This window comes from Apostichopus japonicus, chromosome 12, assembly GCF_037975245.1.
Source record: "Apostichopus japonicus isolate 1M-3 chromosome 12, ASM3797524v1, whole genome shotgun sequence".
In the NCBI taxonomy this organism is placed as follows: Eukaryota; Metazoa; Echinodermata; class Holothuroidea; order Aspidochirotida; family Stichopodidae; genus Apostichopus; species Apostichopus japonicus.
Genome location: NC_092572.1, coordinates 2,426,563 through 2,447,810, shown reverse-complemented (window position 1 = coordinate 2,447,810; position 21,248 = coordinate 2,426,563). Strand labels below are relative to the sequence as shown.

The following is a 21,248-nucleotide window of genomic DNA, read 5'->3' as shown; positions in this document are numbered from 1 at the left end:
CAACTGATTTAAGTTAACCATTAAATTCTACGTGCATATGCCATGAACGTCGGAAATCAAGGAAAACGAGTGTCTAGAAATAATGCCAGCATAAAAATACTGCATAAAAATACTGTATTTGTGTACTTTTTAACTGTTCGACCAAACTTTCTTGCCATTCCTGGACTTGCCTTTCATTAAAACAATCTGTCCTACTGCTTTACCTGAGGTCTTTCCATATAGGTTAATAGCTATGCTTGTTGTCTTGTTAATATTTCCTAACAGCTTTACGTCTCAAAGTGTTATGTAGTATGAACGAGAAATAAAGAGACCAATAAAAAGGTGTTGTCATTTAAAAAAAAAAAAGTGCTGTGACCAAAAATCCCTCAAAGCTGACCTCATCGTGGTGTCAGAGTGGCAACCACTGTCCTTTCAGTGGGTGAACTATAGAGTTGTCCCTGGCCATTTTTAAAGCCAAAATGACATCTCAGCTGTCATTTTTAATTGCCTGTTGTATAACCTGCATTTTCCACAAAACTAGTTATGTTTGAAAATATACCCAGTACAAAGGCCCCTGTCTCGATACCATCAGAGCTCCATTGGCTGAATACTAGTAACCCCATGTACAATTTCAGGAAGGTGAACTTAAAAGGGCACTGGCAGGACTTGTAGTCTTTGCAGTCGGTGACAGGGCTTGTACTTGGAAGAGCACCAGCATGGGTCCATCTTCATGAGAGTCTCTAAATAAAAGTATTGCTGGTGATAAATGCAAACCAGTGTTGAGTGTCTTATTTCAGCAAGTAGTACTAACAGTAGCGATTGTTACGATATGACATTGCTTGCATTTATTGTTATGTGTGTATGTACCAAATCGATGTATTGGCAATGAGTATTTCATGATCTCCGGGCGTCATTATGCCCCTATCCATACAGCTAAGGAAAGTCATTTTACGGCCATGAAAAGTTCCTCTTATCACTCGATATAAGCAAGAAGTTCCATGATACAAGCAATTCAATTCCATTAGTTTTATCACGCTTAGTTATAGCATTTCGCGCAATACGTACCAACCTGCATCCGTAACCTGTATTCATGTGCGTATATATTTGCCGTGGGCTTGACTTCGTTTACAGAATGATTTGAAGAGAAATTGATTTGAATTTGTGGTAAAGGATTTTTTTACAGCAAATATACAAGTTTTTAAAATTGGAAATGATGATATTCATGCCCCAAAAACATTTTTTCTAAACAATGGATAATTTACGTTCGGAAAATACGGCCAAAATTCCCTATCCCGTTGTGTGTCTTTTGTCAATAACAATTGGTTTAAACACCTTTCCTTCATCAAATTCAACTATTACCAGACATAAAAATTAGATAATGACTGAGAAATTGATCTTCAAAAATGATAAGTTGTACCTAATTAAATAGTAATGAGGAGTGACGTCAAGAAACCCCGTGCATATTCTACAACAATAAAAGAAAGCACTTTTCGCACTGCTGGGAACTGACTAATTACATAACACACATTCCACATAAACATATGTACCTCTACAAGTTTAGGAGCTATTTTGCACTGAAAAAAAGTACCAAAATTGATGAGTTTACATTTCAGAAACAAAAATATTGTCGCATACAGTAGCTACCTACTGTAGAACCACAGATGTTTAGCATAGCTTTAAAACAGATGGTCCAAAAATACAGGAAAGGCCTATAGTTTAATTTAAGGCATTAGGCTACTGCCACATGCAACCGTACGCAACCGTGAATGTTTTTGTTGTTGTCCCGAACATTGTCATAGGCCTAGGTGATCGTTTATCATTTACAGCGGTGTGCTGCCCAGGCCGATACTATAGCTAGGCTACACGCTAGTCCAAAGCCTGGGCTAAACTTCGATTTTAACTCAGATTCAGAATACAGGCCTAGGCTATCAACAATCACACCCGAAGGTTGTTTCACAACACATTCGCATTCAGGCCAAACCTGTGACTGATAATATGATATTCGTCTAGGCCTGTGCTAGGGCCTACACTAGTCAACATGCCAAGCGTTAGCCTAACAAGTTAGTACGGGCATTTATAAATTCAGCCTAAGCTTACACTACATGAAGGCTTCATTTTCGTTCCTACCGCTAGGATATACATTATTTACAGGCTGCTACACTCAATACGGCAGTTCACAATCAAACGTACCTTATTTTTTTTTTTCAAGACTGCTACAAACTGCCTTTTGATTTGGATTCAATACTTCCAATTATCAAAAGGACTGATGACGTTGTCAATGTTGAAACTTTCTTTTCACGGTTGCTTGATGTATTCCGCGTAGCCGTTGACATAGTGTTATGAAATAGTAATACTGCCTCTTTGATGTTACCGAAACACTCCATCGAGACACCTTACAGGCCCCTTATATATTTATTTAGGTCATGGATTCAGTTTTCCCACGACAAGTTTTAACTATCTTATTGAATCATGTCACAGGGCCTTTTCCCAAAATAGATTCCGTTGTGTCTGTAGAACATTCGAGAAGCTTCTTCTCACGTGCAATGGAAGTTTCCATAGAAAAGGGGTGGACTTCAAAACTCCCAACCAATCAGGGCAGATCAGTGCTTTCTAGACTGATATTTATATCGTTAGCTAATACAGGATGGTCAGGTTATTGGCTGCCTTCTGATTGTGCGCAGTGGGATTTTATAGAAGTAATGTATGAAAGGCGGCATGGGTTTCGAAACTTCGTGACTTCGTCACTCCTTTGAGTAAGTAATTGACGGAGTCAAATCATTGTATTTTTATTTAATTAGAGAAGAGAATCGACAGAGAAGAAATGATACCGAAGCACTAATCAAATCCTATCTCGTCAAATTGTTTTTCTGTGAACTCATTGTTTTCTTCTATCTTCCGTTCGAGACGTCTCCTGAAGAAGCATAAAAACGGCATCAAGGTAACCCCAGTGCCTATCTCTCGCGAGTCCCGATATAATATTACATGTCGGAGGAGCGGGCTTGTCACAATATTACAATAGACAACTATGTAGAACTGATTTTTGTAAGCCGGACTTCTGATAGTAAGCATGTGTTGTAAAAATATTTGTATAAACGTTTTTATACTTTCGTTTGAGCACCATTTGCGGTTTAAGATAACAACTGTGGTACTGATAACACAGTTAATATATAACATCTTATTTTGGCTTAAGTTCCTCTGTATGACTATACATAATGCTATACCTAAAATTGGTAATTGTTTCCAAAACAAGTACCTTCTTTGTGTAACAATATTGTAATTACACGTTAATAACATCAAATGTAAACGTGTTGTCAAAAACATTTTAGTAACATCACTGAAGCGTTTTTAGTCATAACATATACGTTATAGTGATATTGTAAACACGTTATTACCGTACTTCCTCATGGGCTTCATTTGCCTGATAGGATGATAAATAGGGTACTGGTTATGTGATGAAGTTACAAACAAAACTCCCCAATAAACAGGTTACTCTTTATTAAGTACTTTCTTCAAATGATATGTCATTTTTTGTTAAAACATTTAATAATATTTTTAAACATCAAGCATACTGTTTTGCTGAAAATATGTTAATAACATCATCAAAATGTTTGTAGTTTTAAGAAGACATTTGACGATGGTTTCAAAATGTTATCATTCTGTATTATACAAGATTCTTTAAAACGTTGTAGTGTTATTTTAATAAAAGTTTTGAGAACATCGATGATCAAATGAAAGGCTTTCCCCTGCAGGTAGTTGAATTGAAATTGCTACATATTTTCAATTTTTAAGCTTTTTCGATGCCTAAACGTTTTAAAAACATTTTTACAAAATTTGTGGAAAATATTATATAAAAGATGTAAGGAAAATGTTAGGAAATCGTCGTTTCTGGGAGAGTTTCTGGGGGTGTTAGCGACAGAGACCTCACAAGACCAACTATCGCACACTTGGCGATCGGTCTTGCGACCACCTTGCGGGGGAAGTCACGAAAGTTTTGACCACGTTTAAAACTTTGCGACCAAATGCGATCTTGTCTGCGGACAGCGATCACCTGCAACCACCTTGCGACCGATCCTCGCACACTTGGCGACTTTAGATGGATCGCAAGAACTCGCAAGAGCATCGCAAGCGACCGCCATAGCAAGCTCGAGGTCGCATAGCGGGCGCCAGGCCTTAACGTCCATAGCAACAGGCCCGAGTGAACTTCACTATAACTCAAACAATTTTCCACACGGCCCGATTTCTTTTGTAAGCTTAATGCGAGCCTGCCTCAGTCCCAATACCAGCATTTCCAACTACTGTGCTAACTGAACTTTCACTTACAATAGCTGAATGCTTCTTTCTTGGCTGAGCAACTACATATCATCGCTTCTCGGCCTTTTGGCTAAAATCATGTGTAGTATCTCATGGTGATACGTACACACCTGACGATGATGGTTAGGGATGCACCGATCCAAATATTTGGATCCGGCCGGAACCGGATTTTGCCGGATAGTACATGAAATCCGGCCGGATAAAATCCGGCCGGATAAAATCCGGCCGGATAAAATCCGGCCGGAACCGGATTTTTTTCATTACACAAAAGAAAATCATTAATAAGAAGTAGAAGTATGAAACAAGGAGTATTATTTTGGTTGATCTTTAGAAACAGTGGGTCAGACCATTGAGAAAATTAAATTAAACATGTTAAAACTAATTTTTCCTTACTTTGAATGTTTTTATTAATTTTTGGAAATAGTTTACATTGATTTAAGTTAATACCAACACCTTTTTAAGGAATAATTCAGGCCAGATTTTAAAGAAGATCCAGCCAGATTTTGAAAAAAGAAACGGCCGGATTTTGAAAAATATCCGGCCGGAACCGGAACCGGATAATTGCTCACTATCCGGCCAGATAGTCCTGCCGGACCGGATATCCGGTGCATCCCTAATGATGATCATACAGTCACAGTCAAGATGCAAGGAGACTGGGGTTGAGAGCGGATCAGTCGTTCGGTATAGTTAGGTTTTCGTGCGTAAGTTATTTCCTGGGTGACTTTTCTTAAAACGTACAAATCATGGCATTTCGGCGGAGATACAGCAACGCTTCTCGGATTATCTACCTAAGATCGTATGAACCATTATAATCCCTTTCGTAGGTCAGCTGCAATACACACCTGACCGATGGCCACAATCTCTATGCAAGGAGGCTGGGCTTCACCACCACCATGCAAAGGGCATCAAACATATGCTATATCCTGACTTACTCTAATTGGATTCAATATCGGATATTTAATTCAATTAATATATCAAAAATGTTGTATTAATGTCTCGTATGGTTTTTGCAAGGAGGCTGGGCTTCAGCACCACCATCAAAAGGCAGCAACCTCCTGCTATATCCTAACTTACTCTAGTTTGATAAATGTCGGATATTTAATTTAATTAATGTCTCCACCCCGAGAAACATCCTAATTGTCTATAAATCAATACATAGGGTACTTAACATCATCTACAAAATATAAACAGGTCTATTAGAGTCATAATTGATCGATATGTAATTCTTAACTTCGATCGAAAATCGAAACTATAAAAAGTTCCACACTCAACTACTGAGCTGCTACCCTTAGGTGGGAACTAATCATAATTGTCCATAAACGTGGCTGAAATAAATACAATAAATACATACAACATAGTCCTATTTATAGAGTCTTTACATCTTTGTAGAAAGATACACCAAATAAGATTCTCAGAAGTTTATTTGGGTGGGCGCAACCAATTTACATGTCATTCATTATCTACCCTGAGGTAGAGAGAAGTTCAAAGCTGCATTCCCTGATGACACGTTCAGCAGCAGCGGTGCTGAACGTGCATGCTAACTCCAATCTGGTTTAATTACGTTATATTACGATTCGAATGTACGGCTGAATGTGCGGCTCACTAGATCTAGTAGGATGTTTGGGGGGGGGGGGGAACAAATCGTCTTCCCGATCAGGTACCTCAACGTCATGTAAGCAAAATAACGAACATAAAATACAAATGATTAGTCCGAAGTGATCCAGCGTAATACATGTAACAAAGAAACATTCAAACATTTTTAAACATACGTTTGCCGGCCAGACACGAACATCGCTAGTCTACAGTGTAGGCATAGGCTAGCCGACTACAGTAGTAGTAGTAGTAGTAGTAGTAGTAGTAGTAGTAGTAGTAGTAGTAGTAGTAGTAGTAGTAGTAGTAGTAGTAGTAGCCATTTAAGTAACCGCACTGGAACTTGGTGTAACCAGGTGTAACTGCTTGTAACTGTTTCCTATTATCCTATACCTGCTGTAGCTATTTGTTTTCTACTATACAGGAGGATATAGTATGATGTTTGTCCTATGGAGCCCTAGCTTAGGTCTGCCTAATGATCAATACTATTTTGTTTGTCAGCAAAGTATAGCACAAGTTTGCTCAAAATTGTATGTCACTGGCATTATATTATAGAGGCCTAATCCAACGTAAACTTAGAAAAGGTGATGATGTTAATACATGTATATTAACGGTATGAGAGAAATTCAAAGTGGCTATTTTTACGACTAGGAGTAACAGTAATTTCCGGTTACTCATGCGCAGTTGCTTTAACGTGGCTATTTTTACGACCAGGAGTAACAATAATTTCCGGTCAGGGTTAGGGTTACCCCTACTGCATGCGCATTTGCTTTATTTACTTTACTGCGCATGCATTCGCCGATGTCGTAAGAATAGTTTATAAATAATTGTTACTCCTGGTCGTAAGAATAGCCACGGCCAGAGAAATTCCCTTCCATCCAAAAGAAAATTAGATTTATTTAGGGTCTGGGTTATGTACTTTTTTTTCCAACTTTACCATGTTCTTCTATCAAAAACTGTGAATACCTTACTAATGTTGATTTTTGAGGGAATATTTGAGGAAATAGTATGGATACTTCAAAGTCTCAGATTTCCGTATTTGAAAGCACCCTAAATAAATTTGTTATATATGTACTGTATTGGTAGTGCCATTAGTGATATATTAAAATATTGATCACAATTCCCCCAAACATTTTTGGTTTGTAGGCATATATGGCTGTAACGACACAGAGCTGATTTGAGAGCCTAATGCGAGTTACCGAGAGACCAAGTTTTTAACTTTTTTTTCACCGGAGCAGATAATTTCCTGCCATCCCATATTATGCTTCTAGTCAAAGTAAAGAGTATAAAAATAGTTGAAAGAATTAGAAATGTACCTAGTATATAGATATAAAGAGCCATTGAAAACTGTAATGCGAGTTACCAGTACTGCGAGTTACCGCTGTAATGGGAGTTACCATATATTCTTCCAATCTAACTTGCAGTACTACTGATCAACAAAACAATACAGTGCACTATATACTTATGTAAGGTGTGCACAGTAGGTACACTTCCTGTACCCAGAATGCACTGCAACCTCCATTACATCACTTGTGACCCTTAGGACAGTTTCAACAGACATTAATGATTTTATCACCTGACCTTTGTGGAATCATGGACCTTCCAAGTTGCATTGAACTGTGACATCATCAAATGAGTAAAGTTAGCATATTCTTTCTCCATTTTAACATTACCATTTTCATGGGATATTAATTGCTTAATACAATATTTAGGACAAATTGTGAGAGCTTAGGCTATATTAGTCTGTAGCCTATCACATAGTAATCTGGTATGTTCAAGGATGGGCAAATATTGTAAAACATGACCATTATAATGTTCCCAACATCTTGATGGAAATTAGTCTTGATATGAAAACTGATGCTGCCAAGGGTGTGGGCACTTCAGAATTACTGTAGTGGGTAGAGGCGATGGGGCGGACGGGTAGTTTGCATAGGGGAGGACTGGGGCCTCTAGGGGGGGGGGGAGGGGGCAGAATTGTGGAGGCTTGGTCAGTTGGAATAGATTGGTGTGGTTTACCAATTCAAATGTGTGTTCCCCAAATATCATGATGTGCAAACCCCTCTCCCCAATATGAGTGTCTTATCACTACCTGTACAATGTGAAAATCAACCTTTACTCCAAAGCATTTCAAATCCCAAAATTACACAAAATAAGGCAGGCCACCGGACATTTCACGGGAAGGATCGATAACTGGAAATGGCCGAACCCCAGGGATAGCAACTTTCTATCGACGAAGCCAGATGATAAAGAAGTTGGGAACGCCTTTGATTGCTAATAGTCGTGGCCAATTCAAGTTTGCATCAAAATTCTAATTTGATATAAACTGATATAATTAGGAACAAGGATTGTTTTATTAGTTTCATGCTTTTCCTAAGAACCCTAAATACAAATTTTCAAAGGACCAATCACTATTTAACATGCCAAAGAAACTTTTCTTGTAATTCACTATAAGCTGTGAACCTGTTTAACTTTCAGTAGATGTTTTGAGACATTAAAATGGAAGAGGAGCGCTACCAGTTTGCTTGGATTAGCTTGATTGGAAATTTGGATTGATAATTCAAGAGTGTACATTGCAATCTTGTTAGTCAACAATTTTGGATTAGCTTGATTGGAAATATGGATTGATAATTCAATAGTGTACAATGCAATCTTGTTAGTCAACAATTCTTTAGTTGATTTTTTGGTTCAATCAGCTTCGATTATTATTATTGATATAATTGTCAAGATGTTTTGCAAATTGTTGTTAAAATGTTGTTAACAGTTTTGGAAAGAGTTTTACAGTTTCTAAGAGTTTCCAAGTGTTTCAAAAATGGCTTTGGAGCATATCTCTTTCAAAGAATTTGATGAATAAAGAGCAAAATCGATGACTGACTTTTTCCCCCTCCATACCACATCTGAAGTTGTTTCATATTTTCTACTGCTGATATATAAACATCAGTAGAGTAGATATCTTGTACATGTATGCAATTGAAGAAATCATTCTTTGTTAGAGCACGGTGCCATTTTGTACCGGTGTCAATTTTTCAGGTGTCCTTTTCCCGTAATGCGAGTTACCGATATTTGGAAGCGCACCATACATTAAGGTGAACATAATTATAATTCTTGATAATTTCATATTGTAGCTATGAATGTTGGATATAACACCACAGAAAATTGAGGAGTTACACTAACCCATATTCAAGCCACAGCACTTGGATTATAAAAAAAAACCAGCAAAAAGTGTAATGCAAGTTACCATGGAATCGCCCTAAACAATTGTCTGGTTTTTATCGTGAGCTTCCCCTTTAAGTTAAATGACATCATTAAGGGTCAAAGTTGAAAGTAGAAAATAGCTGTGTGGTTATCACGGGAGGGCATTAGGTGGTTTCAATGCGGAACTTAGGCAGTTGCCTGCTTTAAGGTATGCATGTACTGCAATTTACAGTCAGACAAACTATATTGATTTGAGTGGCTGAAGACTTAGCTGATGAGCTCAGCCACGTTTGGGGGTCATGCCAGCCCATAATTGTGAGCTATATTTATTTGAGTGGCTGAAGGCTTAGCTCATGACCTCAGCCACGTTTCAGGGTCGTGCCAGCCCATAATTGTAAACTATTGATTTGAGTGGCTGAAGGCTTAGCTCATGACCTCAGCCACGTTTTGGGGTCATGCCAGCCCATAATTGTAAACTATATATTGATGTTATTGGCTGAATGCAAATCTGATGACCACAGCAATTGCTCATTTAGGTTTGGGTTTTCACCCACTTTATGAGGCAATCCAGATTTGATTCAATAGACTTGGGTTGAGAAGTTCCCAGTGAACAGGAAGATGTATGCATTAGATATGCAACGATACTATATTTGGTTTCACCTTGGTAAGTAAAAGGGAGTTTAACTCACTAACTAACTAATAGTTTCTCATGTAAAGTAAAGTTATGTGAGGTCAACAGATTAATCCATATGATGAAACCACACTTAACATGGTAACTCGAAAGGAAAGCTTGGATGAGGTTCAAACATCTGCATATATCTTTCCTGTTTCTGTTTCTATGTATGGTTCTTACCCTTGCTTGCTTTTCCTCATAACTCGTAGGTGGAGGAGGTTGCAATCACAAATTGATACAGGATACACACTACTCTGTTTGGTTATCGGTGAGTGTTGTTTCACTATTTGTTTTACTAAAAAGAACACTTCCCGTTTCATATTGCTTTTCCAACCTATATAATATTCAAACCATTAAATTCTAGTAGAACAGGTTTAATACATGTATGTGAGTCTACTTCAAAACATAACATGTATGTTGGTCTCACAGACTCACATCCTTTCTAGTTCTACCTATATCTTAGTACTGAGTCCCTCTTGTGCAAGTATCCCATCTGTAAGTAAGTACTTGTGCATTCTTCCCATTGGTTTTAATAATAAAATAGTCTTGTAATATCCAATATAAGAATTTCACAGATTGCTTAAGTTGAATTGGGAGTTTTGTCCCTCTACATTAGTTTCCTCTGCATTCAGAGAAACATTGTAATAGAAATTAGTCAATACACTCAATTTAGACCCATAATCTACCCTTTACTGGTAAAATGCTGTCCAGTGTTTCAACAGAGGGTGAGCACTGTCATATAGTTCCTAATTTGCAAAATCCATGCCCCTTGCAGATTAATGAATATACAATAAAAAACGATGGTGAGAAATTTCTTGCATCGTGTTTAGGCGCTTACAAGGATGCTATTAACATATCAGGCGAAAGAAATGCATTGCAGACATTCGTTGTGATTAAATAGTTCAAGGTTCAACTCGTGCACTTTTACTGGAAACAAAAGAAGAGTTTTCAAGAAACAGTATTAAAGGTGCTTTAAACATTTAATCTGAATTAAATTTGAAAATATGTTTCAAAAGATCTCTCCTTTGATAAGTATGAAAGAAATCAATAAATCATCACAATTTTATGATCTGGATCTGTGTATCTTTTCTACTTTTGTTTTTGTTTTCTATATCATCAGGCAATGTGATTACTGCATATGGGGTCCAAATAGTATCTGTAAAGGAAGGAGGGAGTGTGACGTTGGATTGTGGAGTCAAAACCACAGAAGTGGGAAGAAACTTGAAATGGGATGTATTAACAAATGGCCAAGATGCTCAGTTGGCATTTAATGTTGATGGAACTATACTTTGCAATATAGAACTCAATGACTGTACTCTTTATCCTAATGGAAGCATTGTATTGAGGAACCTTACCGTGGAGGATGGTGGCAATACCTACCGCTGCCAGCTGGGTGACGAAACTGGATATAAATATTACTCAGACCATCTGCTAACAGTTTCATCAGGTAAGTCATTCAGTTGGTGTTTTCTCAACACTGGTGAATTGGTGACATGAACACCCTTCTTTATAAGCTCACACCTCAGTTTATGTTTACCAGTGTTGCTGGGACTGTCTCTTTGTTGATTTACTCTTAACAACAGCACCTGTAATGTATATAGTTGGTCAGCAATGGGGATGATTTGTCAGGGCAAAATTTTAGTGGTGGTCCTGTCACCCGAGATGACCAACATCAGCTGTGGAGATTGTCAGGCAGACGACCAGTTGTTAGAAGTTGCAGTTCAAATGGGCCATTTCAGCGTGGTGGGGGGGGGGGGTCAGGAATTGTCACTCTAGGAAATTCATTGATCATTTGACATTCAAGGGTACTGTAGTTCAGTTGATCATTTAACTTTGTTTGATGGTAGTTTTTTTCCTGATGTTGACAAGGTCTCTAAGAACATGGCAAACAAGCATCTCTCTCAACCTTCCACTGGCGAAAATGGAGTACTGAGCACTGTCGAGTAGAGGATCGATGTTAGTTTAGTCCCGACAAAGCTGCAAAGTTTCATGCGGAAGCGTGGAATTCCAAAGATAAGAATAGAGAATATTTATAATGTTCTGTGACTTTTATTCCTTCACTACTCCAGTCCCAAACTCCTTCACTCAATCTCTCAGGTCTTCATCAGTTTGCAGTCACTTCACTCAGCCACACCCTTCATTTTCCCAACAGCCAGAACAACAACACAAGGCCAATATTCCATGTCAAAGTCAAAGTGAACAGTGAACTCCCTTCCTCTCACACAATATCATAAGTAGTCTGTACATATAGCATACACTGTAGAAACACACACATCTCTAACCCCTCTTGACCCCCATCTCCCCTTATCTCTCCTTCATCCTGCCTGACCTACATACTGTAAGCACCAACTTTCGGACTTTCACTGGCTCACGCCCAAGAATTCCATCTCCATAGCAATAATATTTATAAAGTATAGTTAAAGAGGTATATTATAGAAATAGAAAGTTGTGATATATAGATTGTTCATGGTTATAGATATAGATAGTTGAGATATGTAGATTGTTCATGGTTATAGATATAGTCTTTAAGTTTGTTCTCGACAAGCACTGTTGAAAACTGAAGAAAAATTGTCCTGATTCATTGTAACTGATACAGGAGTGCTTTGTAGCAAAGTATTCAAATCTTGTCCTTCTTATTGTAGGAATAAACAACAGACCATTCTTTGAGGGTCAGACACACTCATCAATTGCCTTTGCAGAACCTACAGGTGTAATTTATGCATACAGCACACCAAGCTGCAAGGATGTGGAAGATGGTGTCCTTAGTGTATCCTGTACGCCACTGTCTGGTGTGTTAGTATATCAAGAATACAAGTATGTTACCTGTTCATGTACTGATTCTGAAGGAGAGATAAGCAACTTACAGATGAATGTTACAAAACATGGTGAGTTTTGCTTCTGTTGCTTTCTTGATATTTCTTCATTATTCAATCGTCGGAGATGATAGGATTCTATGAGATGGTGATGGTGTATGTTTGTGTGTGTATATGTGACACCTGCTTGTAAACACAGTCATTGAAAAAGTTCATGGTGGATTAACTTTGTACTTGGTATGTTGGTCCGTGTTATTGAGAACAAGAACTATTTTCTTTTTGTGATGGTTAAATGTGATTTGAGGTCAACAGAGATAATTGTGTGAAAACTTTGTTAATGCAAGAACTATAAAATTAAATCTTTTTTAACTTCAGACTTGTAATATAGATCCAAATTGGTGGTTACAAGAACCCTATTCTCAACTGTGAAAGTTAAAGATCAAAAGAGGTCAAAGTGTTTATACATTTGCAAGCATGCACCTCATAACTGAATAGGGTATATCTTTTAGAAATTTATTCTAGGTTAATATAGATCCCTGTACATGGGTCCCTGTACAATATAGGAACTGTACCTGTACATGTACTGATTCTGAATTCTGAAAACCTTGTACTGTAGATATGATAAACACAAGTAAAGCCTGGATGATGAACATCTAACTCGGTAGGTACATCCGCAATTGTCCAACAATCTTGCTTGATCAATTGAAGTCAGTAATGGACAACACATAAGAATCTTGTTTGAGGTGTTGACTGTTTATTTTCTCGTTGAACATTTGGCAAAGCAACCTAAGCCAACTGACTTTCTGGATTTTCAATTTTCTCACTTTCTATATATAGAAAATATACACCGCCCTCTGTTTACTATAAACTCAAACAAAGAAATTGTAGACATGATTGAAATGATAGCAAGTTGAATTTCTTTCTCATTTGCCATTTTGTTAGCAGCTATTTTAAGCTGTTCATGTAAAGATATTATTACCAGTACTCCTAATGAAAATAGGCCTCAAAGAAATAAATTCTCTCAAAATTAAACTCAGAATATTCTACACATGCAAATAAGATTTGGGAACAGACGTGGTTGTGACCAGTGGAAAAGGTAGAATTAAAAACAAAACAAATTTAAGACAAAGGTAGAATTAAAAACAAAACAAATTTAAGACAAGGCCAAGAAACAATAAGGATAAGGATAAGAAAATACAGATAGTTACTGGAAGTACTTAAATGGAGTGTCAAGATCAGTACTTCCTCTCTAGGGTGGACAACCAACCCCTTCTCTTGCTTTACAATACTGTACACCATCAGCAATTCAATCAGACCATAAAAGAGGCACACAAAACAAGTCTTTCAGGGAAGTGGTGTTGTTGGGGGGGGGGTATGGGGCAGGACCTAATTGTCAAGCTGAGAGATTCATTGATCATTTGAGTTCAGTTGATCATTTAACTTTGTTTGATATAAAAAAATTTTCCCTGATGTTGACAAGGTCTCTTAGAACATGGCAAACAAGCATCTCTCTCAACCTACCACTGGCCAAAATGGAGTACTGAGCACTGTTGAAAACTGAAGAGAAATTTTTCTTGATTCGTTGAAACTGATACAGGAGTGCTTTGTAGCAAAGTACTCAAAATCTTATCCTTTCTTGTTGTTTTAGGTATAAACAACAGACCATTCTTTGAGGGTCAGACACACTCATCAATTGCCATTGAAGAACCTACAGGTGTAATTTATGCATACAGCACACCAAGCTGCAAGGACGTGGAAGATGGTGTCCTCAGTGTATCATGTACACCACTGTCTGGTGTGTTAGTATATCAAGAATACAAGTATGTTACCTGTTCATGTACTGATTCTGAAGGAGAGATGTGCAACTTACAGATGAATGTAACAAAACATGGTGAGTTATGCTCATGTTTCGTTCTGGACATTTCTTCACTCTTCACACTTGTTCATTCTGTTAGATAGGTAGTTTTTATTAACATATTAAAAGGAGCTAGTTTGCAAAGAAACTTGAAATGTTGAAACAGACCTATGCGAAATATTCTGACAATGTCAAATGCAATATCAACAAAGTTTCAGTAAGAGGAAAAGTCATCCTTTGAGAATTAATAATGTAATCATGATGATTCAACATAAATACTGTAAAATATTTGTATGTAAAAGCTTTGCATTTTGATAAAATTTGAGACACAGAGAACAATGGACAGCTAAGCAATATTCCAATGAACCGCAGTTTATGAATATTCCAAAGGTACCACAATTTATGTATATTCCAAACGTACCACAGTTTATGGATAGGCCAACGGTACCACAGTTTATGGATAGGCCAGGTGAAGCTTTGGAGGAACAGTTAAAGCCAGGTTAAGGTTTAAGGTTACATTTAATTAACCATGAATTAAGTTAGGAGCAAGATATTGAGATTTAGTTTTCAACTACCATGTGGAATATCTTTCTCATTAAGTATTGTATGTCACCATAATATCTCTGTAAGCCAAAGTCTCAATCCATCTTTGCATTCTATAAAGCTGCTCATCTTAGTTGATTGAATGTGCTATATATATATATATTGGATAACTTAAGATACAAATTCTCCTTGATGCACAATGATATTGTACCCAGCTTGCATATTTCACATTTTGTAGCTTCCATGATGTAACAATTGTTACCTTTAACAAGTGAACCTTTGTATCCAGGACTACAGTACTGTACTTGCTGTGATAATAAATTCTAGACTTAAGATCTGCAGTATACTCACATGAAAGGCCAATTCTATACACAGAGCCTGCAACACTCCTGATATAATATTGTGAACTGCTGCTACTTAACCATTCAATTGTTCATTGTTTTTGTACAGATAGTCAAACAGGTCTGCCACCTGCTGCATCCATTGTAGTTTGCACACTGCTTGTTGTGCTTCTGATTATTACAGTTGTTTTGGCCTGTTTGCTGCAGAAAAAAAATGATGACTAGAAAGCATTGTAAGTGAAGTAGTTCGTAATTAGAATTTTTCTTTATTTCAGTTGTAGAACTGTTAAGGAATGTACATATTCTTCATTCATGATATCTGTGTCATGTCAAGCAAGTGGAGAATTACTGAGAATGAAAATCGTAAAAGTACATCAGATCTGTAACTCTGGTACCTTGTAGTTCTTCTTGAGATATCGTGTTTACAAGGCTTTCACAGTTTGACCCCCGGTGATCCCCAATGACCTATATAAACGATAGGCTTCTTCTACACAATGTGGTAACTCTACACACCAATTATGAGATTGGTTTACCTTTAAGCTTGCTTATCTACAAGCAAGGCATCATACACACACTCACCCAATCAGCACAAGAGCACATCAGCCTGCATGGCTACATAGGTCACGATTAATCATCAAAACCAAAAATGTTAGCAAACTGCTCATCTACTGCAAAAAGCATTTGTAGGTAAATTACTGTATGTAAAGGGTTCAAACAATGCTCCAACAAGCAAGACTTCTTCAATGAGCCGTCACACTTAATGGAGCTTATGAATAGTTAGAGAGAAAGAAGAATGAAACAAACAAAGAAACTAGTCTAGTGATAACAGTTGTTCAGTAAATTCGATTTCACTTTGCATTTGAACGACAGTGAAGTATTAGGTAGCTCTGTAAAAGAAAAAGATGCTCATCCAAACCTTTTTTTTTTAAAGAAGGAAAGTAGTACCTTCTATTTTCTCATAGTGTACATGGCAGTCCAATTATTCTATATATGTTTTTAGCATTTTGAACTTTGCCTAGTTGAGTAGACTATACGTATGGGTTATTTATCAGGTGATTCGCTCAAATAATGTACAAATCACTCTTGAAACAGTATTTTCCGACCAAAGCAAAGCAAAGGGAAGCAGGGTCACAAAAAAGATTAGGCTTTATTTGAACTTACCTCTCTATATGAGGTTGTCTTAGTTATTCCAGATAGTGGCACCAATGTTGGTAAATAGGCATTGAGATGTTTCAGTGGTGGTCACATTCAAATGAATATGATTTGAAATACATGTTTTGAATATCTGAGTTAAACTTGAAAAGCTTTTCAAAGTTGTGTGAAAGGTCTTTTACATTGATTCCCTCTCTCAATCTTTCAACAGGTTTTAAAGATGGTGAGAGTTGGTAATCTTTTAAAGGTGGAGGAAAAGTACTTATTCAAAGCAGTGGAAATGACCTATGACCTAAAGCCGGAGAATTGATTGCTGATGTTGCAAGAGCAATCAAATGAAGAGTAGTAGTCCAGTGATTATACTGGAGAGGAAGTAACCTACGACCCGAGACTGAAAAATGTGGGCTGATGAGTGCATGAGCAATCAGTTCAGTTTGGTAATGTCCGTGTATCATGGCTGTTGCAACCTGGCATACTGCTTTAACTTTACAGCCGCAAATTTGAAGACAATCATTGTGTGGAGAGGGGCTTGATCCATTTACTTAAATCAGAAGTCTGCTTGTCCATGAATCATCCAGCTGTAATCCATTTTTCCCTAGTAAAGGTGGTACATACTTTTCATAAATTGTGTTCATTTGAATTGATGAAAGTCTATGATAGAGACACCAGGGCTTTCATACTTTGTATGACTAGAAGCCACTCAAAGACAGAAATGCATGTCTTGCACTGGTCGAGATTATTACACCTGATTATCAGTTTGATTATTTCTGACCTTCAATCATATGTGGTTGTCACAGGAAACATTTAATATTTAGAAATAGCCGCAACTTTAATGGTCCATTTTGTTTTCCTTATATTTTGTTAGTTCATAGGCTAAATTAGCATATATCTAGCTGAAGGTAAGTAGGTCATTTTGGTTAGTAAATTTTACAGGTTTAGTCCCTATTGGCACATTGCCAATGAAGTAAGATGCCCAGAACTTCTAAACGTCACAAGTTAGGATGAGTCAGCTAGTGAGTTATACAATAGAAGTAAAATAAAGTCCAACTTGGTAGGGTATTGTTTATACACCTGTGGTGCTAGGTATATAAGTGAATTGTGTAACAGCATTCGGGTTTGAGATCCAGAACTGGTATCAAAATAGTACGCAGAACGTGTTATCAGGTACGGGCAGGGTATAACGCCTAGTGCGAAATATTGTTACTATTAGTTTGACTACCTTCCAAAGCTATAGATAAGAGCACATGGCGTCTGTCATAGGGGAAGCAGTAGGAACTTTTAAATTATACTGCAACTTTGGTAAACCATATACTACATGTATTTAAAACTTGGATGACGCATCTTTCTTGGAAAGCAAACCAATGCCTGTGTCCTGGACGCCGTTAGCCATCTTGTATGGTAAGATTTTGTTCTTTAATTTAAAACTTATATGCTGATATTGAAATACTACTAGAAGTGTAGTTACATGACCGTCTTACCGACGTGAATGAAACATATTAAACGGAGTAGTGGAATGCATTGAGTTAAGACATTAACATATTAATGTATTACACCTGAAGCAATTACAACCGTAGTGATGCATTGCTATTAATTGGAAGTAATCTTGGGCCCATGTAACTGGTGGACCCGGAGTTAGCCTATGCGATGTATTTACATTCTTTGAGTTTTCAAGATAATTCATTTATTTTGTTGTTAAGTTGTTCCATCATAAAATTAGTGCAATAAGACGTCCAATAATTGTTCATTAACTTTAACAGCATGTTATTGTAATTTATTGATTGTGGTAGTGTAAACACCCCAGTGTTTGAAAGGAAATCTCTGAACCCACATGTCCCTGCAGATAGCTGTGACAGTGGTGGTACTGGTATTTATTATAAAAACATTTTTTTGTTGATATCAGGTCAAAAAGGAAGTTATTGCAACCCATATGAATTGTTCATGTGTGAAATGCCAGGTAGAAGATGTCTGGCTTGAGCTGACTCACAATGACATATCATTTTGTTTCGCAGCTTGTTACCGCCACCGTAAGGGAAGCATTAAGCACTTTGTGGGTGCTCATTAAAAGATTAAAGGAGCCGGGATTTATCTTCTTTCATGCCCTTTAGTATCTTTAGGTGGTGGTTTTAACATTGATTTACTTAAGATTGAGATCTGTTCTACATTAGTGTGTTCTCATGTCATACCTTCATACCTAATATTAATCTACAAACTAGAATAAGCGACTCTAGTTTGAATAATTTTGTCAAATTACCTCCTGACTTTCTTCATGATGAAAGTGTACAATTGTATCATAATTTATATTTTCCTCTTAAAAGAAAGTCCTGGAAGAAGTTTAGTGATAAGCCTGGATTACCCAAGGTATTAAAAAATCAGTTTCGCATCAATATATGTTGTTTTGAAAGTATGTCAAGAACCCTACTGGCAACAACAATCAAAGATATCTTCTTATCGGTGTGTTCTTCGTATTATTCGATGCACCCAATGCTTGCACTCTAGAAATATTTTGGTGTACACGTCAAATAACCTCTCGATGATGATTGCTTTAATATTTGGCACAACCTTTCACCGGATGTATGATCGAGCGCTTCACTTCATTCTTTCAAAAGAATCTATTGTTTTTTTTTAATAAGTTATAATTTCTTAACTGTAGATGTGCAATCCAGTGCTTACTATCTTGCCTTTGTTTGACATTGTCTTTCTGTTCACATTTGTTTCACAGTCACTAGCTTTGATAAACATGATTTCTTTTCTGTATTTAATTTTGTGCAAAAACTACTTTAGTCAGATCACTTTATAATGTTCTATGGTTGGGTTTGTTCCTCCTTCATGTTTTTGTATTATTTATCTTATTTATTTATTGCATGAATGTGCGTGCTGTTACAACTTTTTCTTCTGCATATTGCCAATTTGTTTTCATAGTTACCACTTTTCCTTGTTTACTTAACTTACCTAAGAGATATATAAATGTGAGATGTATTTCTAATAGTAAACAAAAAACCTACCAGTGTTAGATATCAATCTTGCCACACAAAACTAGATAAACTATGTGCAATACATCTTCAGTTCAGTAGTGGAATGCATTGAGTAAAGACATTAACATATTAATGTATTACACCTGAAGCAATTACAATCGGAGTGATGCATTGCTATTAATTGGAAGTAATCTTGCCCGAAGACCTACAGTACCAGGAACAGACCTGAACATGGCCCCATGTAACTGGTGGACCCGGAGTTACCATATGCGATGTATATACATTCTTGGAGTTTTCAAGATAATTCATTTATTTTGTTGTTAAGTTGTTCGATCATAAAATTAGTGCAATAAGACGTCCAATAATTGTTCATTAACTTTAACAGCATGTTATTGTAATTTATTGATTGTGGTATTATTAACACCCAGGCCTGTAAAAAGAGGGCAAAACGGGAAGCTCATTGCCGGGAAATCTTGAAAACTCGCGGGAAATCTCACACGCAGCAAAAAAAAAAATAAAAAAATAAAAGGGTTAGAGAAAGAGCCAAAGAGGAAATAAAATTTAAAAAATGATAAATAAAAAAGCAGAAACACTAACTTTAGTGTCTGGGTGTCTTTATTTCTCACTTGAAATAACCCAAAATAGCACCATAATTATTTAATACACTTAATGGCATCGCCGCCGCAAGCCCGCTGAATCTCTCAAGCCAATGTTGGAAAACCTTGTTTAATTTACCGCGAACACACTGCCGATTTCCCGTCGGTGTTCGCGCAGTACCTGGGAATTTTCCCAGGTACTGTACATTGCCAAACAACTGTGAGCGCTTCCCCTGTCAAACACCTGTTGGTTAACCTTTTTTCTTTCTTTTTTTGGCACGTTTCCAAGGAACGTTTTATGTAGTACACGAGGCACAGCCCATACGTACATACACGCATATCACGATATCAAGGCCCCTATAGCCATTGCCATCTTTATTATGAAAGTGAACCTTGTAATAACTTATGTTTTAGGCCACTTGGCATGATTAACTAAATGCTAAATATTGTTTCCATGTTCTTGTAGAAAACGTCAACTTCGCAAAATACAGTTGTGTTTTTGTAGTTACGTGAGATCCGTAACCGACAAGGTGGTTAGGCTATTTGATATGCACTTAACTATGGTAGGATATTATTTTTTCCGTCTTTTTGGAAATTCTAGAAAATACTTTCTTTTTCCCCCGCTTAACACCAGATGTGGTCTTACGGTTTATTCATAAATGGGTGTACTAGAGCCTTGTTTACATGACATTAGTTGCATTTAAGACGATATGCCAGTTTCGCGTGAATTTTTCGAAAGTGTTTTGCTCGATCTTTCGTAAAATTTGAAAGGTGTACCAACTTACCTTTCGCACACAATTGGTAATTTCTCTACTGATTTTCAGAGTTTTTATCTCCATACAGTCAAGTATATACGTTGTGTATTGAGTATAAACTAATCGAGAATGCAACTTACGCAAAAAAACAATGCGGGGATTTCCAGCAGACAAATTTTTTCTTTGCGGGATTACTGAGTCAGTTGAAGGGAATCCCGCACCTTAGAGGGAACACTGAGCTGAAGTCAAATCCATACGACAGAAAACGTTTACTTTCTAACGTACAATATAAATTTTTTAAAATGTGGAATGGCAATATTGTTGTTCAAAACATTTCCCGCCAGGCTAATTTTTTACAGCAACCTTCCCGCGCTGTGCCGTGGGTGTCAGTGTGACATTGACATTGCCCTTGTGAGTGGTTTGGGACACATCGTTACTCGTTATATTGTGACAAAGATTGCGCGCACGCAGAACTT

General features: G+C 37.1%; 2 protein-coding genes across 3 annotated transcripts in view; both read left to right on the top strand.

Annotated features, from left to right (window-relative positions):
- LOC139977079 (uncharacterized) overlaps window positions 1-21,248 on the top strand; it is a 100,381-nt gene that overhangs the window by 35,925 nt on the left and 43,208 nt on the right. For both annotated transcript variants that reach the window (XM_071986105.1, XM_071986104.1), the window contains exons 6-7: window positions 12,388-12,630; window positions 14,207-14,449. In XM_071986105.1, the coding sequence (XP_071842206.1) occupies window positions 12,388-12,630; window positions 14,207-14,449 (486 nt within the window). The remainder of the gene's footprint in view (window positions 1-12,387; window positions 12,631-14,206; window positions 14,450-21,248) is intronic.
- Window positions 5,927-12,338, top strand: LOC139977080 (uncharacterized). Its single transcript, XM_071986106.1, has 4 exons — window positions 5,927-5,962; window positions 9,955-10,013; window positions 10,866-11,192; window positions 11,615-12,338. Coding segments are annotated over exons 1-4 (396 nt in total). The 5' UTR covers window positions 5,927-5,960; the 3' UTR covers window positions 11,623-12,338.

Coding starts and splice junctions, on each gene's coding strand:
- LOC139977080 (XM_071986106.1), top strand. Junction 10,014..10,865: donor ACTACTCTGTTTGGTTATCG/GTGAGTGTTGTT, acceptor CTATATCATCAG/GCAATGTGATTACTGCATAT.